Raw genomic sequence first — 19,002 nt, forward strand, 5'->3', positions numbered from 1 at the left:
AGGAATATCCTTCATGTTTGCCTGAGCCTTTATTTAATGCATTTTAACATTTGTTGTGTTTTTCTTTTCCCTTTAAACCTTACTGTTAAGTTCAAAAATGAGCTGAACTAAAAAGAAACCGATGTCTTAGAACAGACATGTTTCTTACCTTCAGGGATCTTACTGTCAGTTGAAGGAGGCCATAAACACTTATAATAGTTTGTAACAAGTACTTTACTAGAGGTAATGATTGATTCTTGTGGCTAAAGGAGAGGAAGGAATTGGGACATCTAGGATCTCTGGCTTGGGTAAGGGGGAAGACCAGAGTTGGCAAACTGACCTGCTTGACAGTTTTTTGCACAGCCCACAAACTAAGAATTGTTTTAACATCTTTAAATGGTTGGAAAAAGTCAAATCAAAAGAAGAATGATATTTAATGACTTGTGGAAATTATATAAAATTCAAATTTCAGTGTTCATAAATAAAGTTTTATTGGACTATAGCTCCACTCAAACTTTACCTGTTGTCTTTTGTTGCTTTTGTGCTACAACAGCAGAGCTGAATAATTGTGACAGAGGCTGTATGACCTACAAAGCCAAATGTTTACTATGTGGCTCTTCACAGAAAAGGTTTGCTGATTCCTGGAATAGATGGTGATTTTTATCCACTGAGATAAGCAATTAAGGAGGAATAGATATAGGAGAAAATAACATATTTCTATGAATGTTGGTTATTTGAATCAGAGGTGCTTGTGAGCTATGCAGGTCTAGAAGGCAAGGGCATGTATAGATATGGGATTCTGAAGAGAATTTGAGGCTGGAGATACATGGGGGGAGAAAAGATGAGATCCAGAAAGCCTGATGGAGGAGTGGTTCTCAGCCCTGGCTGCACATTGGAATCACCCTGGGTACTTAATTAAAAACAACCCAAAAAACCCAAACACACACTGCCAGGGTTACTTCCTACCCCCACCCTCTGAGATTGTGATGTCCTTGAGTTGGGGGCGGTGGGGAGGTGGTTTAAAGAATTCCCCAGCCTTCTAATGTGCAGCCAGCTTTGGGAACTGCTGGGATAGAGTGAGAAGGTTGGGCATGGAACCAGTATTTAAGGGGCAGTTCTATATTTACTGAGATGAAGTGCTGATTGAGTAATGATGGGACTTGTGGCAATGGTCAGATTCACAGTTTGGTGGTGTAAATAAGGATTGTGAAGTCTTCTTTGGAGATCGCTGTTGACTCTATCAAGAGGAGTTCCTGTGGAGACCAAGTGAGAGTGTATGTCAAAGGGTTTGAGGTAGAGGAGGAGAGAAACTGAGTGTACTATTGAGAGAAACTGAGTGTACTATTGAGGGAAGGAAAGGGGAGAAATTGATAGCTGGGAAGGGGAGGCATTGGAGATTTGGTTTGAGAAGTTCTTTAAGATGATAAATGCTTGTGTCTATTCATGTACTGAGGGAGTCAGCACTTGGCAAGGAAACTGCTTGGAATGGCAATATCAGATGCCACCATTCAGTTTTTCATAGAAAGAGATAGATTTTGAATAGTTCTTGGAATAATCTTATTTTATCCTTTTTGGAATTGTATCTTTAATGTGCTTCCTACATTTGGACACAGTATCTGTATAGCTGGAAAGAGAAATGGACATAGGCATTGAGAAACAAGGCCAACAACTGTTCTTCCCTTATCCTGTCTGGGGCATTGATCTCATCCATGAGAATAGGAGGGTGAACTGAACAGGCTCCATTATCTCTTCTGAAAATCTTTCATTTAAATGAGTACAAATTTTAATTACACGAATGAGGAACCCTGTGAAATGTCTATGAAAAGCCTGTGAAATGTCTGTGAAGCCCACTGCCTGATCTTTTAGTTCCTTAGTACCTGGGCATGTGCTTTTTTTGAAGAACACCAGCAGTTTATGACTCACCCCTCAGTGAATATTTGGGCACATTGTGTACAAAATATACCAATTTATCCTACCCTTAGAATATTTCCTCAGGAGCAAAATTTAGTATAGAGTCTTCTTTTAATGTTTTTTATTATGTACAAGCAATAGATGTTGGTTAAGGAATACTTGGATAGTACCCACCATTGTTGTTAACATTTTAGTTTATCTATTGGGAGTCTTATTTTTCCCCACTGGTTTTTGTTTCTCAATCAGAGTACATTTAATATATGTGCCAGTTGGGTTCTTCAGGAATCAGATTGAGATGGAGTAGGAGGGCAAAGGGCTTATTGAGGAGTAATGCCTGTGAAGAAAAAGAGAAAGGATTAGGTTGGGCATGGGAAGCCATCAGACTGCAGTTCACACCTGACAAAATCTCTGCCAGCCCAGATTGCCAGATTGCCTCACTGGTTGGAAAGGGCTAGGCCATTGTACCACCACATTGCCCAGTCATTGGCTGGGGGCAGTCCTGAGGAAAGTGTGCCCTCTGTTTGAAAGCTAAGGTGGATTCTAAAGGGGTTAACAGCAGGAAGCTGTCAGCTAACCACAGTCCTTGCAACTAGACAGGAATTCCCTTATCGAAGAGGGATCTGAGCAGTATATCTTTGTGTCTGCTAGGACATAAAATGTACTGTCCTGCTCACATTAATTAGGATGGCTACTATCCAAAAAACAAACCAGAAAACAAGTGTTGGTGAGGATGTGGGGAAATTAGAACCCTGTGCACTGTTGGTGGGAATGTAAAGTGGTGTAAAAGCTGTGGAATACAGTGTGGAGATTCTTTAAAAAATTAAACATAGTATTACCATATGATCTGGCAATTCTGATTCTGGTATATGCCCCAAAGCATTTAAGCAAGGTCTTTAAGAGATATTTGTACACCAGCATTCATAGCAGCATTATTCACAGTAGCTAAAATGTGGAAACAACCCAACTGTCCATCAGCAGATGAATGAATAAGCAAAATGTGGCATATACATACAGAGGAGTAAAATTCAGCCTTGGGAAATTCTTCGGTATGCTACAACATGGATGAAACTTGAGGACATTATGCTAAGTGAAATAAGCCAGTAACAAATACTGTGTGATTTCACTTATATGAGGTACTTGGAGTGGTTAAAATCATAGAGACAGACAGAACAATGGTGGTTGCCAGGGCCTTTGAGGGAGGGGAGTATGGGGAGTTATTGTTTAATAGGTATATAGAGTTTCAGTTTTACAAGATCAAAAGAATTTTGGAGCTAGATGGTGATGATGGCTGCATAACAATGCTAGTGTAGTTAACACCACTGAATTGTGCATTTAAAAATGGTTACGGTGGTAAATTTTATGTAACGTGTTTTAACATAATAAAAAAATGAAAAAAAAGTTTCCCGTTTTTCCTATTTACATAAGTGGGTTATTTTGTAATTTTTCTAAACTTTTTAAATGGATACATAATATTCTAACAAGTTTATATATCCATTCCCTAAGTTTCTAAATTTTCTATATTAATAAAAATAGAGCAATGAGCATCTTTCTGTGAAGTTCTTTACTGTACTTAGGATTGTTTTCTTTGAATAGACTCCAAGAAGTAAAGTAGATTGAAGAGTGTGAATATTCTTATGGCTCTTCATGTTGAAAGTTCTTTTACAGTGTCAGTGCAAGGTATAAGCAGCCTATAGCATCAGATCCTCAACAGTTTCAGATTTTGTTTCTTAATCTTGTCTAATTTGTAGCTTAAAAATAGTGTCTCTTTGTTTCTGACCTGCAGTCTGTATGGTCTTTAGTGGGCTGTGAATTGAGGGATTTGGTTAACTCAGTCCTCTGTCCAAAGGTCCAAAAGGATGGAGAAGATAATGTTAAGAATGAGGGCTCCAGAATCAGATTGATCAGGTTCAAATCCTGGCTCTGCTGCTTACCACTTTGTGACCTTAGGCAAGTCTCTGTGCATCAGTTTATTCATCTGAATAAGAAGGATAGTGGTAGCATGTGCCTTATAGGGCTATGTTGAAGGTTAAATGAGGTAGAACACATAAAAACATTTAGTATGATGTCTGGCCCATTGCATATGCTTAAGTGTTAGGTATTATTTCAATATAAATTTGATTATTTTAGTATCTTAACATTTAGAATGGGAGAGAATATTAAATTCAGACTCTAATCTTTTTCCAAGGGAGAAAACTGAGGCTTAGAGAGGTTAATAAATTTGGCCTGGGTCACTTAGCTAATGGGTTGCAGAGCTTGGACCTGAAGGTGAGTTTTTGACCAATGCTGGGGTTTTCAACTTTGGCCTTTGGGATAATTCTTTGTCATGGAAGGGCTGTCCTGTGATTTGTTAGACAATCAAAACTATCTTCAGACGTTGCCAGATGTCCCCTGGGGGGGAGCTTATGGTACATAAACAACCCTACAGTGGAATAGTCTAGGTTTGGGGATTAGGGAGGAAGGTCCTCCACAGGAAGGACCTAATATATTGTTGAATTCCGTTCTCATGAGTTCTTCAGTGATCTGAATTAACTGTTTAAGATGGAGCTTTGTCCTGTGGCTACTGAAATGTTCAGCACAGCTCTATGAGACATCTTGTTAGAGTGTACTCCTCTCCCCTGGAACAACCAGTGGTATTTAAATAGGGCTGGTTTATCTTTCTAAAGGTTTTTTCCTGTAATTGCAGGTGGCACAACTGAAAAAAGTTATTTATGGAATTCCAATGAGTGTTGATGGATGATGCAGTTCAAGTAACTAAAGTAAGAGAAATAAAACCTGAGCTGCAAGGAAACTTTGTCACCCAACTTATTGTCCTCACAAAATATAGCTAAAATCAGATTCTCTCCCACTCCATTTTATTTCCAAGCTATAAGAGTAGTGTATTTTTTATGATTAAAAATGTTATAATTGGGGCTTCCCTGGTGGCGCAGTGGCTGAGAGTCCGCCTGCCGATGCAGGGGACACGGGTTCGTGCCCCGGTCCGGGAAGATCCCACATGCCGCGGAGCGGCTGGGCCCGTGAGCCATGGCCGCTGAGCCTGCGCGTCGGGAGCCTGTGCTCCGTAACAGGAGAGGCCACAACAGGGAGAGGCCTGCGTACCGCAAAAAAAAAAAAAAAAAGTTGTAATTATCATCCTTTAAGACAGTGGTTCTCAACCTGGTCATGTATCAGAATCACTTAAAGAGCTTTAAGAAATAAAAAACCAAAGTCTGTGGCCTGCTGTCCTGCCCTTGTTGAATTAAAGTTTCTGTGGGTAGAGCAAAAGTTTCTGTGGGTAGAGCACAGGTGATCCTGACGTCAGCTACAAATTGGCACTTGCCATCTGCCTCTACAAGGATCAAATCACAAGCTGCAGCGACCGCTGACCTTCAACACACCCTGAAAGGAGTTCAGGTTGGAGATCAGGAATGAGGCTTTCTGTGCTCTGGGAAAAACTGGCAGAACAGCCCTTCAGATAGATATTTTCAGGAGAAGATTTTATGAGCCCAATTCTTGCATCTCCTTGTATCTAGAAAAGCACTAAAGTCTTTCATGGTGACATCTGCTCCTTGTGACTGGCAGTAACCTTCACGAGACTAGCAGCAACCTTCTGCAAAAATGCGTGCTTGATTGCGTTACTCCACCTTCACCAATCGCATATATACTGACCTTCCCCCCTAACTCTTCGGAGCAGTTTCTCAGAGCTATCTGAAATGCTGACTCCCGGGCTGTAGTCCTCATTCTGCCCCACATAAAACTTAACTCACAACTCTCAAGTTGTGCAGTTTTTTAGTAGACACCGAATATGGATCCTTGTTGAAAAACTGATGCACTGAGAGATTCAAAGTATTCAGTACTTAGTTTGTGTAGCATTAAACAACTTGTATTAAAAAGGAAAAACAGGTTTTCATTATTCAACTTTGCCATCACTCTAAGTTTGAAATGGCAGTGTAAACCAGCACTACAGTTTTGGAAGACTGTTGAATATTTTCTACAAAGCTAAACATACATGTATCCAATGACTCAGAAATTCCACTCCTAGGTATTTACCCTTGAGAAATGAAAACATATGTCTACATAAAGACTTGCATGGGAACATTCACTATAGCTTTATTTATAAAATAGCAAAAAAAAAAAGGAAATAATCAAATGTCTAAAAACAGGTGAAAAGGGGTACAAATTGTGATATATTCATACAGTGGAATTCTACTCAGCAATAGAAAGGAATGAACTACTGTACAACAACGTGGATGAATCTCACAGATATAAGTTTGAGTGAAAGAAGCCAGACGGAAAAAAAGTAGATATAGTTCAGTTGCCAGAAGATATGATGATAGAAATCAGACTAGTGGTTCCTCTGGCCGGAGGTGGGAGAAGGAGGAGGGAGGTATGAGACAGCAGCATTGTAAAGGTTTTACACGTTAATATATTCATATAAATATTTTTCTTTGTTGTGCAAAATAAAGATTGTGTTGTCCATAACATAAAAATTACCGTCTTAATCAGTTTTATGCGTACAAATCATTGACATTAAGTACATTTACATTGTTGTGCAGCCATCACCACCAACAATCTCCAGAACTTAATCTTCCCCAACTGAAATTCTGTACCCATTATACACTACCTCCCCATTTCCCCTTCCCCTGGGCTCCTGGCAACCACATTCTACTTTGTTTCTGTGAATTTGAGTACCCTAGGTACACATGTAAGTGGAATTGTACAGTATTTGTCCTTTTGTGGCTATTTCACTTAGTATAATGTCTTCAAGGTTTATTCATGTTGTAGCATGGATCAGAATTTCCTTCCTTTTTGAGGCCGGATGATTTTCTAGTGTGTGTATATACCACATTTTGTTTATCTATTCATCCTTCAATGCACATTTGGGTTGTCTATACCTTTAGGCTCTTATGAATAATGCTACTATGAATATTGGTGTACAAATACCTGTTCAGGTCTCTGCTTTCAATTCTTTTGGATACATACCTAGAAGTGGAATTACTGGATCAGATGGTAATTCTATGTTTAATTTTTTGAGGAACCACCGTAGTATTTTCTATACTGGCTGTACCATTTTACATTTCTACTAGCAATGCACAGTGGTTCCAGTTTTTCTTCCTCACCAACACTAATTTCTGTTTTTTTGTTTGATAATAGCCATTCTAATGGGTGTCAAATGGTATTTCATTGTGGGATTTTGTGGGTTTTTTGAATTTTTGAATTTTATTTATTTTTTTTATACAGCAGGTTCTTATTAGTTATCCATTTTATACACATTAGTGTATATATGTCAATCCCAATCTCCCAATTCATCACATCACCACGCCCCCCCGCCGCTTTCCCCCCCCGGTGTCCTTATGTTTGTTCTCTACATCGGTGACTCAATTTCTGCCCTGCAAACCAGTTCATCTGTACCATTTTTCTAGGTTCCACATATATGCGTTAATATACGGTATTTGTTTTTCTCTTTCTGACTTACTTCACTCTGTATGACAGTCTGTAGATTGATCAACGTCTCTACAAATGACCCACTTTCGTTCCTTTTTATGGCTGAGTAATATTCCATTGTATATATGTACCACATCTTCCTCATCCATTCGTCTGTTGAGGGGCATTTAGGTTGCTTCCATGACCTGGCTATTGTAGATACTGCTGCATTGAACATTGGAGTGCACATGTCTTTTTGAATTATGGTTTTCTCTGGGTATATGCCCAGTAGTGAGATTGCTGGGTCATATGGTAATTCTATTTTTAGCTTTTTAAGGAACCTCCATACTGTTCTCCATAGTGGCTGTATCAATTTACATTCCCACCAACAGTGCAAGAGGATTCCCTTTTCTCTACACCCTCTACACCATTTGTGGTTTGTAGATTTTCTGATGATGCCCATTCTACCTAGTGTGAGGTGATACCTCACTGTAGTTTTGAATTGCATTTCTCTAATAATTAGTGATGTTGAGCAGCTTTTCATGTGTTTCTTGGCCATCTGTATGTCTTCTTTGGAGAAATGTCTATTTAGATCTTCTGCCCATTTTTTGATTGGGTTGTTTGTTTTTTTAATATTAAACTACATGAGCTGTTTATATATTTTGGAGATTAATCCTTTGTCTGTTGATTCGTTTGCACATATTTTCTCCCATTCTGAGGGTTGTCTTTTCATCTTGTCTGTAGTTTCCTTTGCTGTGCAAAAGCTTTTAAGTTTCATTAGGTCCCATTTGTTTATTTTCGTTTTTATTTCCATTACTCTAGGAGGTGGATCAAAAAACATCTTGCTGTGATTTATGTCAAAGAGTGTTCTGCCTATGTTTTCCTCTAAGAGTTTTATAGTGTCCAGTCAAACATTTAGGTCTCGAATCCATTTTGAGTTTATTTTTGTGTATGGTGTTAGGGAGTGTTTTAATTTCATTCTTTTACATGTAGCTGTCCAGTTTTCCCAGGACCACTTATTGAAGAGGCTGCCTTTTCTCCATTGTATATCCTTGCCTCCTTTGTCATAGATTAGTTGACCACCGGTGCATGGGTTTATCTCTGGACTTCCTATCCTGTTCCATTGATCCAATTTCTGTTTTTGTGCCAGTACCATATTGTCTTAATTACTGTAGCTTTGTAGTATTGTCTGAAGTCAGGGAGTCTGATTCCTCCAGCTCCGTTTTTTTCCCTCAAGACTGTTTTGGCTATTCGGCGTCTTTTGTGTCTCCATACAAATTTTAAGATTTTTTTGTTCTAGTTCTGTAAAAAATGCCATTGGTAATTTGATAGGGATTGCATTGAATCTGTGGATTGCTTTCAGTAGTATAGTCATTTTCACAATATTGATTCTTCCAATCCAAGAACATGGTATATCTCTCCATCTGTTTGAATCATCTTTAATTTCTTTCATCAGTGTCCTATAGTTTTCTGCATACAGATCTTTTGTCTCCCTAGGTAGGTTTAACTAGGTATTTTATTCCTTTTTTTGCAATGGTAAATGGGAGTGTTTCCTTAATTTCTCTTTCAGATATTTCATCATTATTGTATAGGAATGCAAGAGATTTCTGTGCATTAATTTTGTATCTGCTACTTTACCAAATTTGTTGATTAGCTCTAGTAGTTTTCTGGTGGCATCTGTAGGATTCTCTATGTATAGTATCATGTCATCTGCAAACAGGGACAGTTTTACTTCTTCTTTTCCAATTTGTATTCCTTTCATTTCTTTCTCTTCTCTGATTTCTGTGGCTCGGACTTCCAAAAGTATGTTGAATAATAGTGGTGAGAGTGGACATCCTTGTCTTGTTCCTGATGTTAGAGGAAATGCTTTCAGGTTTTCACCATTGAGAGAGATGTTTGCTGTGGGTTTTGTTGTATATGGCCTTTATTATGTTGAGGTAGGTTCCCTGTATGCCCACTTTCTGGAGAGGTTTTATCATAAATCGGTGTTGAATTTTGTCAAAAGCTTTTTCTGCATCTATTGAGATGATCATATGGTTCTTATTCTTCAGTTTGTTAATATGGTGTATCCCATTGATTGATTTGTGTATACTGAAGAATCCATGCATCCCTGGGATAAATCCCACTTCAGCATGGTGTATGATCCTTTTAATGTATTGCTGGATTCTGTTTGCTAGTATTTTGTTGATGATGTTTGCATCTATATTCATCAGTGATATTGGTCTGTAATTTTCTTTTTTTGTAGTATCTTCGTCTGGTTTTGCTATCAGGGTGATGGTGGTCTCATACAATGACTTTGGGAGTGTTCCTTCCTCTGAAATTTTTTCGAAGAGTTTGAGAAGAATGGGTGTTAGCTCTTCTCTAAATGTTTGATAGAATTCACCTGTGAAGCCATCTGGTCCTGGACTTTTGTTTGTTGGAAGATTTTTAATCACAGTTTCAATTTAATTACTTGTGATTGGTCTGTTCACATTTTCTATTTCTTCCTGGTTCAGTCTTGGAAGGTTATACCTTTCTGAGAATTTCTCCATTTCTTCCAGGTTGTCCATTTTATTGGCATAGAGTTGCTTGTAGTAGTCTCTTAGGATGTTTTGTGTTTTTGCGGTGTCTGTTGTTAACTTCTCCTTTTATTTTGTTGATTTGAGTCCTCTCCCTCTTTTTCTTGAGGAGTCTGGCTAATGGTTTATCAATTCTGTTTATCTTCTCAAAGAACCAGCGTTTAGTTTTATTGATCTTTGCTATTGTTTTGTTTCTTTTTCATTTATTTCTGCTCTGATTTTTATGATTTCTTTCCTTCTGCTAACTTTGGGTTATGTTTCTTCTTCTTTCTCTAGTTCCTTTAGGTGTAAGGTTAAATTATTTATTTGAGACTTTTCTTGTTTCTCGAGGTAGGTTTGTGTTGCTTTAAACTTCCCTCTTAGAACTGCTTTTGCTGCATCCCATAGGCTTTGGATCGTCGTGTTTTCATTGTCACTTATCTCTAGGTATTTTTTGATTTCCTCTTTGATTTCTTCAGTGATCTCTTGGTTATTTAGTAACGTATTGTTCAACCTCCATGTGTTTGTGTTTTTTACGTTTTATTCCCTGTAATGATTGCTAATCTCATAGCGTGTGGTCAGAAAAGATGCTTGATATGATTTTAATTTTCTTAAATTTACTGAGGCTTGGTTTGTGGTCCAAGATGTGATCTATCCTGGAGAATGTTCCGTGTGCGCTTGAGAAGAAAGTGTAATCTGCTGTTTTTGGATGGATGTCCTATAAATATCAATTAAGTCTATCTGGTCTATTGTGTCATTTAAAGCTTGGGTTTCCTTATTAATTTTCTGTTTGGATCATCTGTCCATTGGTGTAAGTGAGGTGTTAAAGTCCCCCACTATTATTGTGTTCCTGTCGATTTCCTCTTTTATAGCTGTTAGCAGTTGCTTTATGTATTGAGGTGCTCCTGTGTTGGGTGCATATATATTTATTGTTGCATGTATAAGATACTGTATATCTTCTTCTTGGATTGATCCCTTGATCATTATGTAGTGTCCTTCCTTGTCTCTTGTAACATTCTTTATTTTGAAGTCTATTTCATCTGATATGAGTATTGCTACTCCAGCTTTCTTTTGATTTCCATTAGCGTGGAATATCTTTTTCCACCCCCTCACTTTCAGTCTGTATTTGTCCCTAGGTCTGAAGTGGGTCCATTGTAGACAGCATATATATGGGTTTTGTTTTTGTATCCATTCAGCAAGCCTGTGTCTTTTGGTTGGAGCATTTAATCCATTCACGTTTAATGTAATTATTGACATGTATGTTCCTTCGACTATTTTCTTAATTGTTTTGGGTTTGTTTTTGTAGGTCCTTTTCTCCTCTTGTGTTTCCCACTTAGGGAAGTTCCTTTAGCATTTGTTGTAGAGTTGGTTTGGTGGTGCTGAATTCATCTTAGCTTTTGCTTGTCTGTAAAGCTTTTGATTTCTCCATCGAATCTGAATGAGATCCTTGCTGGGTAGAGTAATATTGGTTTTAAATTCTTCCCTTTCATCACTTTAAAAATATGTCATGCCACTCCCTTCTGGCTTGTAGAGTTTCTGCTGAGAAATCAGCTGTTAACCTTATGGGAGTTCCCTTGTATGTTGTTTGTCATTTTTCCCTTGCTGCTTTCAATAATTTTTCTTTGTTTTTAATTTTTGTCAATTTGATTACTATGTGTCTCAGCGTGTTTCTCCTTGGGTTTATCTTGAATGGGACTCTCTGCGCTTCCTGGACTTGCATGGCTATTTCCTTTCTCATGTTAGGGAAGTTTTCGACTATAATCTCATCAGATGTTTTCTCAGGTCCTTTCTATCTCTCTTCCCCTTCTGGGACCCTTATAATGCGAATGTTGTTGTGTTTAATGTTGTCCCAGAGGTTCTTAGGCTGTCTTCATTTATTTCCATTCTTTTTTCTTTATTCTGTTCCGCAGCAGTGAATTCCACCATTCTGTCTTCCAGGTCACTTATCCATTCTTCTGCCTTAGTTATTCTGCTATTGATTCCTTCTAGTGTATTTTTCATTTCAGTTATTGTATTGTGCATCTCTGTTTGTTTGTTCTTTAATTCTTTAGGTCTTTGTTAAACATTTCTTGCATCTTCTTGATCTTAGCCTCCATTGTTTTTCCGAGGTCCTGGATCATTTTCACTATCATTTATCTGAATTCTTTTTCTGGAAGGTTGCCTATCTCCACTTCATTTAGTTGTTTTTCTGGGGTTTTATCTTGTTCCTTCATCTGGTACCTATCCCTCTGCCTTTTCATCTTTTCTATCTTTCTGTGAATGTGTTTTTTGTTCCACAGGCTGCAGGATTGTATTTCTTTTTGTTTCTCTCATAGGTTCTTAATAAGCCTTCACCAGGCGGACAAGAACAGTAATTCAAAGGGCTCAGGTGCATCTCACCAGTGCGTTTGTTGTCAGGCTCCTAGCAGTCAGCTTCGGAGCCCACTCCTCATCAACAGAAACTTTTGTAGCGTTTTGTAAGCTTTGCCCTTACTGTGGGTGCCAGCCCGTCTGACAGTTGTTTCCTGAAGAGCAGGGAAGGGTGTTTTACAGCTTGGTTGCTGGGAAGCACAGACGTTGCAGGCTGTGCTGTGGCGAGGTGGTCACGGCTCTTGCTGTTATGATTCTGTGATTCCTGCACCATCCAAATTAGGTACTTTGGGCAAGTTACTTGACCGCTCTGAACGTTCAATTTCTCATACTTCAAAAAATGTGTGCTGAGGCTCCGTGGCAACAGAACTGTACTGCTGGCTTCCTGTGTTACTTTCCATTTAACAGTTTGTTGTTTGGGGGACTGCTAGTGTTAGAAGGTCTCCTGCAGAGGCAGGGGGTGGCTGTGGCTCACCATGAGAACAAGCACACTGGCAGCAGAAGTCTGGGAAGTACTCCTTGGCGTGAGCCCTCTCAGAGTCCACCATTAGACCCCCCAAAGAGCCGGGTAGGCCCTCATTGTGGTTTTGATTTGTATTTCCGTAATGATTAGTGATGTTGAGCATCTTTTCATATGCTTATTGGCCACTCGTATATCTTCTTTGGAGAAATGTCTGTTCAAGTCCTTAGGTCATTTAAAAAATTGCATTGTCATATTTCTTCTTCAAAAGTGAGATTATTCATGTTTTAATAACTTGTTTTTAAAATTCTAATTTTTATTATACTACGCGCACATGAATGATCTGCAGCACACATGAAAGAAGTGAAAGAGCCTGAAATAAACATGTTCTTCAGCTCCCCATCCCGCTCTGCTGAGACAGTCTTTAATTGTTTGAGACTTTTTCATGACCTCCATAATTCTAGATTATATATTTATATTGCTGTTTAACCTTAAAAGAAATCAGCACAATTTTCTGCTCCTCCAGTATGAAAGAAGAGGGTTACCGCACATCACCACCCCTCGTTTGATATTTTTCATTGTTTTTTGTTCTTCTGTTATGTATTAGTTTCCTGGGGCTGCTGTTAATAAAGTACCACAAAACTGTGTGCCTTAAACAACAGAAATTTATTGCTTTACAGTTCCAGAGGCTAGAGGTCCAAAATCAAGGTGTCGCTATGGTTGCTTCATTCTGAGAACTGTGAGGGAGAATCTGTTCTTTGCCTCTCTCCGAGCTTTTGGTAGCCTCAGGCATTCCTTGACTTGTAGATGGCATTTCCCCCCATATCTTCACATAGTCTTCCCTCTATGCATGTCTATCTCTGTGTCTGAATTTGCGCTTTTTATAACAGTCCATTGGACTAAAGCGCACGTTAATGATCTCATCTTAACTTAGTCATCTGCAAAGACCCTATTTCCAAATAAGGTCCCATTCACAAGTACTGGGTGTTAAGACTTTTGGGAGGATACAAATCAACCCATAACAAGTTGGTTACCTTTCCAGTTATCAGAAGTGTTCTTGAACTTCTGTTTTTTGTTGTGTTAATTTTGAGCAGTATTACTTGACTTCCACTTTGTCAGATGTGGAGGTTAGTACCCCTGCCTTTCTGTCAGGTATAGTTTTCATTTTAAGCTGTCAGAATTGTTAATCTCTGCATACTGTCCTGTAAACACTGCAAAGCCTTTCGTGGTCTGTCCATAGGTTCTCTTTAAACTGGAAAGCCAGTAATCAGCATTTATATTATTATAGCTTTGTAAATATTGCTCATTGTCAAGCCAAGCATTGTTTTCTGGGTTTATATTTCTTTCTCTGTGGGTTTTATGTCATGGACCCTGCGCTGTTCAAAGGAGAAAATGAAGAAAAAGTTAATTCTCTTTGAAACTATCAGTTGCTTCCAGTCATATCTTTATTTCTTGTTTGGACTATAACTTTCTCATATAATTTTCTCCCTGGAGTTTTTCTTATCTGTCTGTCTTTATTATTATCCTACTTTCCCCCAAGCTCTCAATCACACACATTCTAGTCTATCAAGACCCTGCTCCAATTTGTACTAATTGTTCTTTAGGTCATCTGAACAGCTTGTTTTCTTGGGATTTTCCTTATTGCATGTTTGAGTTGGATCCATCCCGCTGATCTTAGATCTCAGTCTTCTTTTTTAAATTAAAACAAAATTTTTTAAAATTTTTGCTGGAGTTCATTCTCAAGTGACTTTTTTTGGGGGGGGTATAGTTGTTTTACAATGCTGTGTTAGTTTCTACTGTACAGCGAAGTGAAGTAGAGTTCCCTGTGCTATACAGCAGGTTCTTATTAGTTATCTATTTTATACATATTAGTGTACACATGTCAATCCCAATCTCCCAATTCATCCCAACCCCCACCCCCCACTCCCTGCTTTCCCCCCTTGGTGCCCATACGTTTATTCTCTACATCTGTGTCCGGTAACTTCCTGAGAGAAAGAGTACCTGCAGATAAACTGACTCTTTCTGATGTCTGTTCTTCCCTCATGTTTGAGTGATGGTTTGGTTGGGTTTAGAATTCTAGATTGCAGGTTATTTTCCCTCTGAACTTTGAAGTCATTGCTCGGTTTCCTCTGGCATCCATTGTTCCTCATGAGAGGTGAAATTTAGTCTCATTTTGTTTCCTGTAGGAAATTTATTTTCTCCCTTCTCTGGAAGCTTCTCTTTTTTCCATATATTTGACCCTGAATAACACAGGTCCACTTATACACAGATTTATTTCAATAAATAACAGGCATACTTCAAGGATATTGTGGGTTTGGTTCCACACCACCGCAGTAAAGTAAATATTGCAATAAAGTGAGTCTCACAAATTTTTTTGGTGTCTCAGTGCGTATAAAAGTTATGTTTAGGGGGAATTCCCTGGCAGCCCTGTGGTTAGGCACATTCACTGCCGAGGGCCCGGGTTCAGTCCCTAGTCAGGGAACTAAGATCCCCCAAGCCACACAGCGCAGCCAAAAAAAAAAAGTTTATACTATATTAAGTGTGCAATCACATTATGTCTAAAAAAAATATAAGTACCTTAATTAAGAAATAGTTTATTGATGAAAAATGCTAACCATCATTTGAGCCTTCAGTGAATCGTAATCTTTTTGCAGTAGTAACATCAAAGATCACTGATCACAGATCACCATAACACATATAATAATAATGAAAACATTCAGAATATTGCGAGAACTACCAAAACGTGGTGCAGAGACACGGAGTGAGCAAATGCTATTGGACAATGGTGCCGACGGAGTTGCTGATGCAGGATTGCCACAGACCTTCAATTTGTAGGAAACACAATTTCTGCAAAGCACAGTAAAGTGAAGTGCAATAAAAGGAAGCATGGGTGAATGTACTATAGCACCACATGATGGTTTAATCTGGGGATGCCAAACCTGGGATGAGGAGGGCGGACTATAAAGTTATACATGGATTTTTGATTGTGTGTGGGGGCAGTGGAGGGGGGTCCTAGTCGACACCTCTAACCCCCAAGTTGTTCGAGGATCAGCTGTATTCTAGAATTCCATAGTGGTGTACTTGATGGGCCCCCTTAATCTGAAGACCCATATTTTTCATATTTAATGATTGTCTTATGTTTTTTCTTAGATAATATTCTCCCCTCCATTTTCTTGTTTCTTTCTGTCAGAAACTCTTTGATATTGGGCCTCCTGGGTTGATCTTATACTGTTCTTATCTATTCTCTCCTGTTTTCGAACTCTTTGCCTTTGGTTTCCTTTTTTAGGTTCTCTCTTCTGGGAGATTGTCATGACTTTATCTTTCAATCTTTCTATTGAATATTTTTCAGTTTATTTAAAAATTTTCTAGAACTGTTTCTTGTTTTATCATTTTTTTTTTTTTGCTTTTGAAAAATGCATTTATTCAAATGATATTTCTCTTATCTGGTAACAATAAATTAAGTATTTTATAGACTTGGATAAGATATGAAGTCTATATTTAACAAAACAAATAAGAAATTTTTTATTTATTTATTTTTTTTTGCGGTACAAGGGCCTCTCCCGTTGCAGAGCACAGGCTCCGGACGCACAGGCCCAGCGGCCATGGCTCACGGGCCCAGCCGCTCCGCGGCATATGGGATCTTCCCAGACTGGGGCACGAACCCGTATCCGCTGCATCGGCAGGCAGACTCTGAACCACTGCGCCACCAGGGAAGCCCTTGTTTTATCATTTTTAAAAATTGCATTCTGTTTTTGTTTTCTCTGTGAAGATAGTTTTTTAAGTTTTTTTTTTTTTTTTCTGGAATTATTCCTCTTTGCTCCAGTCATTTTCTTTTCATGCTTGTTTATCTTTGGTGATCCTTGCCTGTTCTTTCATTTTTAAGAATGAAAGATTAGAAAAGTTGAGTAAGAGCTTTGAGTACATAGGCAGGGCTTGTCAGCTGGCAGAGTTAAGTGGGCATTAGCTGGCTGTTAAACTTTGAAGAATGCAGAGGGCTTGACCACAGCATTAGCTCTCTTTATTCTTCTTATTTCTCCAACTTTACTTTAGCCCTTGCTGTGTGTTTACACACATTCTTTCTTATTTATTTAATGTACATCCCTGCTTTTGAACACTGTGTCTTCATTAATGAGTGAGGTAAGATTGTAGGTATTGACATCAAAAAATGACCATAAAATAGTGTAGGACAAAAAAAAGAAAAATCAAGTTGCAGACTTCTGGTTCATGTTGCCAGATTAAAGGCATTTATTCATTCTTTCTTCCTGATAACACCTCACTGAAACGATAGTGGAGGAATAATAAAAGAAGTTTAACAATGAGAAATTTGGAATAGGGCCCATAGTAGGTGAAAGAAAGGGAATTGGAAGAGAAGAACTAAATGGAGGAAGCCACAGCCCAGAGAACTCATGGGATGGACTCTGGATCAGGAAGGATCTGTAGTAGGAAAGGCCCAGAACCTGGAAATGTTGGCAGTGAGGCAGGCACTGACTGAAGAAAATTTACTTAAAGGTTTGTGGATACTCCAAACCCCACCTAAAGCCAGGCTGCCTGGAGTCAGAAGATTTCTAGTTTATGGTAGAAGGAACCCCAGAGTAAGCTCCCAGCCTCTAGTCACATCCCAGAGTGGCTGTAGAAATGAGGAACAGAGTGAGCTGTTACTACCAACATAAATGCATTACTGTTTTCATTCTCATCACTACATGTGCAAATTTTGAGGTTCAAGGAACCTGTAGAATGCTTCTTAGGGAAAAAGTTTGTGTAAAGTCTTACAAATTTGGGTGTTATGAAATTGAGTTATATGGAATTTGAGTTCCTCATCTCGAAAGTGTACACCATAAAAATCAAGGCAAAGAAATGTATAATTTGAATACAAATGGTCATTTAATCATAGTGAAGGATTAGTGAATAAGGAACATGTGTAGGGGAAAACTTGGATAGTGCCTGCTGTATACTAGACTTTATGATGTGGATTTACAGTATTACATGTAGATATATTTACATTTATATTACTTTTTTTTTTTTTGGCTGAGCTGTGCAGCATACCTGACCAGGGCGTGAACCCATGCCCCCTGCAGTGAACTCATGGAGTCCTAACCACTGGACCGCCAGGGAATTCCCTGTATTGCATTTTTTATAGTACTCACAGCAGTCCTCTGTCATCAGTGGGAGACATTGCTATTTTAAAGATGAGGAGATGAAAACTCAAAACTTAAATACCAAGAGCTTTTCTAATCTGTAGTAGTGACAGAGCTAAGATTCATATACAGGTTTGTGTGACTTCGCATTTCATGCTTTTTTCACTCCATCCTGTCGCCTCTCTAAGGAAAATAATTGCTTTCTCAATTTCTCATGTATTGGGCATTTGCTGAGTGAAGTAGACTTAGATTCTGCTTTCAAGGAGTGTATAGTGTAAGTTAGGGGCACAAAAAAGAAGTTTGCCTGTGGGCCATGAGCTCATTGAAGACAAGGACTGGTTTGAATTGGCTTTCTGACCCAGCACTATACTACTATGAAATTTTATCAAATTGTATAACCACTGCCACAATCAGGATACACAGTACTGCTCCATCACCACAAAGAAAAAAAAATCCCTCATGCTGCCCCTTTATATCAGAACTTCTCCCCAACCTAAACCTTGGCAGCCTAATCACTGTAATTTTTTCATTTCAAGAGTGGTATATGAATGGAATGTATGTAACCTTTTGAGATTGGCTTTTTCACTCAGCATGATGCCTTTGAGATCTATCCAAGTTTTTGTGTGTATCAATAATTTGTTCTCAAAAAAAGTAATAATAATAATAATTTGTTCTTTTTGGATCTCGGTAGTATTACATTGTGTGGATGTACCACAGTTTATTCATCTGCTTGTTGAAGGACATTTGTATTATTTCCAGTTTGGTGGTATACAAAAAACTGTTATGAACATTCATGTACACATTTTATGTGTGGACACGTTTTCCATTTCTCTGGGATAAATGCCCAGAAGTGCCATTGCTGGGTCGTGTGGTAAGTGTACGTTTAGTTTTTAAAGAAACTGCCAAGCTATTTTGCAGACAGGTTATAACAATTTTATATTTCCACTAGCAGTATATGAGAGATGAAGTTTCTCTGTATCCTCACTAGCATTTGGCATTGTCACCTTTATAAAAATTTGGTCATTCTGATAGTTGTGTAATAATATCTCATCATGGCTTTAATTTGCATTTCCCTGATGTCTGATGACGGTGAACATCTTCATGTCCTTATTTGCCATCTGAATATATTCTTCAGTGAAATGTCTCTTCATGTGTTTTGCCCATTTCTAATGAGAGTCTTTGTTTTCTTACTGTTGTGTTTAGAGAGTTAGTTATACTTTCTGGATAAATG

General features: G+C 38.4%; 1 protein-coding gene and 1 pseudogene across 4 annotated transcripts in view; both read left to right on the forward strand.

Annotated features, from left to right (window-relative positions):
* The window catches only part of PTPRA (protein tyrosine phosphatase receptor type A), a 185,624-nt gene that overhangs the window by 47,135 nt on the left and 119,487 nt on the right, over window positions 1–19,002 (forward strand). For 2 of the 4 annotated variants that reach the window (XM_049698771.1, XM_049698772.1), the window contains exon 2: window positions 4,574–4,646. The exons of the other annotated variants lie outside the window; for them this stretch is intronic. In XM_049698771.1, the coding sequence (XP_049554728.1) occupies window positions 4,620–4,646 (27 nt within the window). In that variant the 5' untranslated portion in view covers window positions 4,574–4,619. The remainder of the gene's footprint in view (window positions 1–4,573; window positions 4,647–19,002) is intronic. 4 annotated transcript variants of the gene reach the window in all.
* The window catches only part of LOC117198575 (proline-rich protein 13-like), a 134,057-nt pseudogene that overhangs the window by 20,375 nt on the left and 94,680 nt on the right, over window positions 1–19,002 (forward strand).

The sequence above is a fragment of the Orcinus orca genome, chromosome 16 (assembly GCF_937001465.1).
Source record: "Orcinus orca chromosome 16, mOrcOrc1.1, whole genome shotgun sequence".
Taxonomy (NCBI): Eukaryota; Metazoa; Chordata; class Mammalia; order Artiodactyla; family Delphinidae; genus Orcinus; species Orcinus orca.